General features: G+C 38.4%; 1 protein-coding gene across 4 annotated transcripts in view; it reads left to right on the top strand.

Moving 5' to 3' along the window:
- Positions 1-205: 205 nt before the first annotated feature.
- The window catches only part of ZNF800 (zinc finger protein 800), a 47,091-nt gene continuing 39,369 nt past the window's right edge, over positions 206-7,927 (top strand). For 3 of the 4 annotated variants that reach the window (XR_006964898.1, XM_047094778.1, XM_047094777.1), the window contains exons 1-3: positions 207-350; positions 828-946; positions 5,999-6,094. Coding sequence is in view for 3 of the 4 variants with exons in the window: in XM_047094778.1 (XP_046950734.1) it covers positions 886-946; positions 5,999-6,094 (157 nt within the window). In the remaining variant the exon portion in view is untranslated. Of the gene's footprint in view, positions 351-827; positions 947-5,998; positions 6,095-7,927 lie in introns of all 4 variants that reach the window. The other variant, XM_047094776.1, reaches the window with a different exon arrangement.

Below are 7,927 nucleotides of genomic sequence, written 5' to 3'. Positions count from 1 at the left end.
TCCTTCGGTGGCGGCTGCGGCTTCTGCGGGGCGGTTCCTCCTGTCAACTGCCTGCGCCCGCGCGCCACCCGCCCGCCCAGCTCCACAGCGCGGAGGGACGCCGTGAGCCGCCGCCTCCGTCGCCGTCGCCTCGGGCCGCGGAGGGACGTGGTGAGCTGTGGCGCTTCCGCGTCAGCGCCGGCGGGGACTCTTTGGGAGCGCGTCGGGCCCGAACCCCGGTTCCCTTCGCGTGGTCCGCCGAGGCTGCGCCAGGTGGGGCCCGAAGCCGCCTCCCACGCCAGGCTGTCCCCGCGGCTGCCCGGCCTGCCTTCCTTCCTTCCGCCTGCCCGCCGGCCCGCCCTAGGAGTTAAGTAAGTTGGGCGCACTTGGTTATGGGGACGGGGGCTCCGCCGGAGAGACCCCAACGCACGTGCGTGGCGGGAGAGCGCGGCGAGGGCCGGCCTCCGGCGGGAGTCGCACCTCGGTCGCCCCTGTCGCCGCGCCCGCCGCCCCGCGGGCCCCGGCGCCGGCCGTGCCCGCCGCGCTCCGCGCCTCCGTCTCCGCGCGCGCCCGCCCGGGCCGGCGAGGCCGCTGCCGCCCGCGCAGCCGGCCAGGCCCTCGCCTTGCGCTGCGCGCCCCGGGCTGCGTTTCCGGGTAGGGCGGTGAACCTGTGCGGGAGTTTGGGCTGGAGAAGCCTTCGTGCATGTTTCTTTTTCAGCTCTAGAGGAAGGTGCGGGTCCGTGGAGGGAAAACGGAGCGCGCGGGTGGAGGGAACGTATCTGGAAAATAGAACCAGAGCCCCCCCAGGAAGTTCAGGGTGAGTGACGGGTTTGTGCTTCTTTCAACAGCCAAGCCGCAATGAAGAGCTTCTTACAGTGAAAGGAAAGTAGGTCTCGCCCACTGAAAATGCCTTTAAGGGACAAATACTGTCAGACTGACCACCATCATCACGGATGCTGTGAACCAGGTATACTCCTTTCTTCTCCAGTTACTTTGCCCTCCGTCAGGGTCACTTTGCCTTGTGTTTCCTTCCTGCCCAAGAAGTCATTGCTAAGGAAGCAGGCTATAATTTTCCCCAGCATAAAACTAGTTATGAAACTAAAAGCTTGTACAAACAAGAGGTTTCCCCTGCTTGATCCCTTAAAAAAGTACTGCAAGTGTCACCTTAAATCTTTTCCACAAGATCAATCACTCAGTCCCTTTTCCTGCTTTCAAGGCAGCCTGCAGTTAGTAGTATACCCCCTTGCCCTTTGAATGTTTCAAACTGAAGAGAAAGGAGAAAATAGGTAATAGAATGCTAGCATTTGTCTTCGTGAAAGTGGATTCATTTAAACTTTTGAAAGTTAAAGTTTCTCATGCGTTTTTATCAGGGAATAGCGGTTAGAGCCAAAAAATGAGTTTAGTTTGGGCTAAAAAGTTTGTTAAACTCAACTTGTTGGAAGAATCCGCTTTTTGCTCACTGCAGCCTTTAAAAATTTTTTTGGACAGAACACAGTGTATGGCAGAATAAAAAAAGCTGATTTTTTAGGTAGAATACATAAGTGTTTTTACTTAAGGATCCGTAAGGATAGTGTACTCAGTGGAACTGTTTTTAGTTGGATTTATGGAATGAAAAAGTTCCTTTTTTGAGTCTCATGAAGAATATTAGAAAACTTTGATAAATGGAGCATATAAACTGTTAAGTTTTTCTAGTTATTAGAAGTTTGATGTGTTTTGTCACAAACATATAGAGGTACAACTTACAAGGGAATCATTGAATACATATGTGACCAGACCAGACAGAGGCTATTCTAGTTTAAAGGCAGGTGTTTATCATTATTTTTGACCTAAAAGGTATTAGAACTTTTTACACTTGTGCTTGTTTTTTGTTGGAGTATTTTAACTGCTCCAGTGTACTTGGTCCTATATCACAGTAGACTTCATTTCAAGTAGTGAACTTTTTTGACTAATGGGAAAAAAAATGGTAGTGGTAAAGAGGAAGAACTCCCATTTTCAGAAAACTTTGGTACACATGAGAATAAAATTTGCTGTGACCCATCCCCCGCACTGGCTTGCTGGAAATCAGTAATAACTTACTTCTGCTAATAAAATAGTCCCAGGATGGGACCCAGTTTCTGTTCAACTGTCCCTGACCTATGTAATTTTCGGCACCCCTCCATACTGCATATTTTGTGTGTCATTTATGTTTTACTAAGTATTGGAGTTTGCTAGTTTTGAAGTAGAAGGCTGTGAATGCCTTTTATAATTGTGTTCTACTGACCTTTTACTCTAGTTTTGGTGTTTTTTTTGTTTTTGTTTTTTGTGTTTTTTTTTTTGAAAACATTTCAAGTCATTTAAGTTGAATTAGTTAATGAAATCATTTTGTTAAAGCTTCTTATTTAGGAAAAAGTTTATGTGTTCATTTTGTTTCTTTATTTCTTTGACAAGTTATTATTGAGCACCTGTTAGGTGCTAGGTACTGTCCAAGACAATGGGGATGTAAGTGGCGAACAAAACAGATAAGGTCATTCCCTTATAGAACTTTTGAGTGGGAAGAGATGGATATAAAGTAAATAAGATAATTTGTGGCTGTACCTTATTTAGTGTATTCTGGTAATTAAAGTTTCCTAGAGACTTCAGTGTCTTTTGAAAGATGTTTTTCACAGTTGAACTTTTTAATAGGTGTTGGAACCTCTTTGCTTTTTCTCCCTCATTAACAAATCATCTAAGTTGCATTAATTTTAAAAGTTAAACTTTCTTCTGTGAGAAACTTTTTCAGTGACCAGGTCAAAAGTAGTTAGCGTCTCTTTGCTTTCTTAGCTAGAATTAAACACTTTCCAAAGACTACTTTGGTGGAAAGCTAAAAGTTTGTTAACCTGTAGAGTAGTTAATTGTCATTATTTCAGAGGAAGTTATGTGCTGAGTGGGAGGATATTTCCAGTACCGAGAGGAATATGTTATGATGTGATAGTTTTTGAAAGAAGATGCCTTCAGTTGGAGGGAAGAAGATAATATGGTGTTTGAGAAATTCTTCTAATGGCCAATTACCAGAGGTCTATTCTCTTGAATTATGAATGGGGGTGGGGGTGGGGGAGGGTTCCTGGATGAGAGCACTGTGTTCCTGAGGAGGCCTTGAGAGGATGGTCAATTCGTAGTGAAGGGTGGTGTTATAAGCCTGTCAGTGTACGTGAAGTACTTTTTTAGTTATGTTTTAAGAATGTTCCTGACAGAAATTTTCAAACATTCAGAAGTAGAATGGTATAAGGAACCTGATATAACCGACACACAACTCCCATCAGTTATTAATACATGGACAATATCTTTTCGTCATGTATTCTCCCCTTCTCTGCAGTTCCCTTCTCCACCCTCCAGCTACTTTCCTGTGCTCTATTGTTTGTAAGTAAATGCCAGACGAAAGATCTTTTAAAGCACTCGTTTTAAGCTAGGAGAGACTGTTGCAAAAGTAGGTATTTGATTCTGGGAAATGTGTTCTTGGAAGGATATAAAGACAGATGTTAACTTCTGAGTGTTTGGGTGTTTTGATTGGAGGGTGATGATGGTTTTTTTCCTAATGGTCATGTAAACTGATCTTGGGAGGGATGATGGGATATATGAAAGGAAACTTTTATAAAGTACTAATATATAAATTTTTTTAGGGTTGAGAGTGTATTTTCAAGTGAAGAAGTTTTTTGTTTGTTTTGTTTTTTTACAATGGGAACTACACAGATCTGTATATTAAGTGGATGTATCTGGATAAGTAAGCTAACCCTGGGGTTCTTACACACATGTTGATGTATCTCGTGGTAGCAGTGTTCTGAAGGTGATTAGGTAACAAAATTTTCTCTGGCTTTGAAATCAGATGTTGTCATGTGGAAGTGGAAGATGATGTATTATAGAAAGTTTTCTGGAGCATTTTTAAATGAGGAAAGGGGACTCTCAGGACGAGTTACCATTTTTTCCCCTTATCCCTTCCTTATTCATTACTGTTTTTTTATTGTCCCTTTCTAGATTTCTTGTCACTTATAGAGCCAAGCCTTGATGCTTTTGATTCTTTACAACTATAAAATTTTTACCCTCTTTTTGTAGTTAACTACTATTTTTTTGTAAACTTTTGTCACATGTTGTACAAATAGTGAAAAGAGATCCATCTAATCCCAATAAATGGTATCATCGATTTATTTACAAACTTCTGCTATTGTATCTTTAAGGGGTTGAATTCTCCTTCTCTTAGATTTTGGAGACAATTTTTCAGTTTTTTGTGTCAGAAAGCAGTTGATTTGTACATGATGATGTTGGTCGTGGTGGTGGTGATAGAACATTTGTTGAGCACTTACTGTAACATAGGCTTTGTTTTAACCAGTTAACTAGTTTACTTGCATTAACTCATTTAATCCTCATACAACCCTGTGATTTGGGTACTTTTATTATCCCCATTTTAGAGATGAAAAAGAGATCAGAGAGTTTAATTTGCCTTAGTTGTATCTAATAAATGTCAGAAAAAAAAAATTTGGTGCAGTAAGTCCAAGTCTAGAGTTGGACTACCAATTGGTAGAACACTACCAATATCAGTGTTCTCAGAGTGAATTGTGGGTGATTCATTTAAAATACTCCTAGAGCGTCTCTTAAAATTGGGAAAGTGTACTTAATAAAATCACTTAGTCCTGAGACATAGTCCCTCCCGTTTGGTGACCACTGAGCACCAGACTTGAAGACTTAAAGAGAATCTAAGGCTGTGTTTATATACTGAGCACAGCAAGCTTTAGCCCCCTTACCAGAAAGCCAAATGCTGTCCAAGACCACGTCCTGAAGCAGTAGCAGCACACATCATTGTTTTCCCTTTTAATTTTCCCACAGACTGGACGATCCTGGGTTTAAGATGGTAATAGTTGAGTAGAACATTATATCGTATTGAAAAAAGAGTTAATTAAAGTGGCTGGTTTTTTGTACCACAATCATGTCTTTATTTGGTATCTGATGGGAAAACTCAGTTTTCCTTCGCAGTTACTTTTTATCATAATCTAATTTATTACATAATTACACTGTGAACCTGAGAATTTTGGAAGAGACCTTTGTATATGAAAATGAAAAAATTTATTTCTAAAGTGGAAATATTATTTTTACTCATTATAGAAATGTGTTTTTTCTAGCATGCACTCTTCTAAAAGCCCAGGCAGGCTCTGAAGCACTAGTGAAGTATGAGGCAGAAAGTGAAAATCACCCCTGTAAAACCCGCCGATAGAACCCTTGTTTTGTTGGTATCCCACCAGACTTTTTGTGTTTATATTAACATCTGTACATACACACATGTACGTTAAACTTCTTTCTGTATTTATTGAAATACACATTAATATGAGTGAGATCATATTCCACAACCTGTTTTTGTTGCTTAATCTATTACTGACATTCTTTGTTGTTAGTATATGTAGATCTAGCTCATGCTTTCTAACAGCCATGAAGGATTCCATTGTAGGGATATTTCATAGTTTATTTAGTCTGGTTCCTGTTGAGAGACTTTTAAATTTGAATTTTTTTCTGAATTATTTACAGCGCTACAGAGTGCTGCAGTGAACATTTTTGAACATCTATCATTGTGCACTTCACTAGTTCTTTCCTTAGGCAGTGGTTTTTGAGTTTTGCTCTCATAATTGCCTGTACATTTGTACTAGATTGTCCAGAGGGTTTTGGAATGGTTTATGAGATGTGGCTAGGCCATGATTGCCCTAGAATTTTGGTTAAATACAGTAGTTCTTCTTCAAGGGGAATAAAAAGGCAGACATGACAAATAGGTACTAAGTAATACCAAAATAGTAAATCTTTGTGTTTGAAGCCTTACGTAGCTTTAATTTAGCCTTGAATTGAGGGTAATTTTATTTTTTCCCATTATTTTATTTTGCCTTACAAAGATGCTGGTGAAATATATACAAACAAGTGTGATTATCGTTAACATGATTGTAGCAAACCATTGTTTTACTTTAATAGTAAATGATTTAAATAACCCTTTTTTTGTGGGGATTGGGGTGGGTGTTTGTCTTCCATGTAGTTTATATCCTGGAACCTGGAGATGCTCCTTTGTTACAGCAACCACTACAGACATCCAAATCTGGTATTCAGCAAATAATTGAGTGCTTTCGATCAGGTATGAATGTTTTAGGATGTATTTTTCAACCTTCACATCGTAGTTAAAAACTACCTAGAAATCCTTAGAATTAATTTTTTTTTAATATTAAAATGTATACATTGGTTTTATAGAATACTTTTAATTGCCATATTTTAAAAAAGTGGATGAATATTGACTTGATCTAGATTCTTTTTCAGTACTATGTATTATATATTAATATGGAAATAAGCTTGTTTATTATAAAGAAATATATGTGGTATTTTTATTGGTAAAGTGCCTCTTAATGATTTATTTTTATTTTTTAACATATTCTTTATAAACTCTCAAAGGTGAATTCTACTGGGTCTTTAAAAGCATTGGCAGAGTAGACTGTTTATTCACAGCGTCTGAGATGTCACTTATCTTAGATTAATTACTTTATCATCACTCTTTATGTGACTCCCCTTCTTTGGCCTAACCCTGGAGTTTCAATATCTTAAATAGAGCACAAGATAGGAAAAATACTTACTCCAGCCCTGGGATCTTCGGATGCAAGTGTTTAGCTTTTCTTTCTATTAGATTATTACGGTAATTGCATGTATAATAAGGGTACTTGTGCAGGTGCAATCCAATGCTTTAAAATAGTTGTTGCTTGCTACATATACATAATTGAGAACTGTCAGAACTATGTTATCAGTAAGATCTTAGGTTGCTCTGATTCTTATAATCCACTTATCCACCTTTTGTAGATTTGGCTTCTTTGACGTCGTAGACTGTTGAGTTAGATATAAATAAGCAAACACACATGATTGATGGGACACCTAACTGATGGAAACTTAGAAGATTAGAATATCTTTTGTTATTATTCTAAAGCTTACTATTTTAATGAAAAATTTCTAAGATTCAAAGGAAAAGATAATTTATATGTAGTAACTTGTTTTGTGTTAATAAATTCTTTGAGGTGCTTGTTTTTAAGTCATTGTAAAGAGAAGTGGCATCTATTTGTTTTATTTTAGGATCTAAGAAATAGATTGTTCCTTAATCTAAAATAAAAAAGGTTTTCTGACTTTATAATATCTATTTCTTGGACTTTTCATCTATAGTCCTCATGGCATTGCTTTTATTTATATTTAATTTAGTTAAGTATTGAGTGTATACACATGCCTTGCTCATGTTGGATGGTGGTAAACCTATTTAGGTTTACCTAAATAGGTGGTAAACCTACTTAAAGATGTTTTTTGTTTTTTTTTACTTTTGATAGTTGCCCTTCATTAACAGAAGTAACTGATGAGTCAGATTTTCCTTTAGTAAAGACAACTACAATTTTACTTATTAGGAGCCGTATTTATAATATATTTCTGGCGTAACAGGAGAATGGTTAGTTTTTGTAGTATGAGTTTTTGTTAGCTACTTTTAATAGAGAAATAATTCTTTTGCACTTTCTCCTGGAAATGAAGATAATTGCTTTTCACATTTAGTTATATTCTTTGCTGTAGGTTTTTAAAATCCAGAATTTACAGAGAAAGACAAATCCCATATGATTTCACTAATATGTGGAATTAAAGAAACAAAACAGATGAACCGTGGGGGGCCGGGGAAGAGAAGAGAGGGAAACAAACCACAAGAGGTTCTTAATGGTAGAGAACAAACTGAGGGTCGATGAAAGGAGGTGAGTAGGAGGTTGGCTAGATGGGTGATGGGTACTAAGAAGGGCACTTGTTGTGATGAGTGCTGGGTATTGAATTCAAGTGATGAATCACTGAATTCTATTCCTGAAACCAATATTGCACTCTATGTTAGGTAAATAAAATTTGAATAAAATTTAAAAACCCAGAATTTGAAATTAATAAGGTTATTTTATACTACTTCAAT

This window comes from Lynx rufus, unplaced genomic scaffold, assembly GCF_022079265.1.
Source record: "Lynx rufus isolate CCGP_SWC_20201006 ecotype Redwood Valley unplaced genomic scaffold, mLynRuf1.p SCAF_4, whole genome shotgun sequence".
Lineage (NCBI taxonomy): Eukaryota > Metazoa > Chordata > Mammalia > Carnivora > Felidae > Lynx > Lynx rufus.
This window is presented reverse-complemented; position numbering and strand designations above follow the sequence as displayed.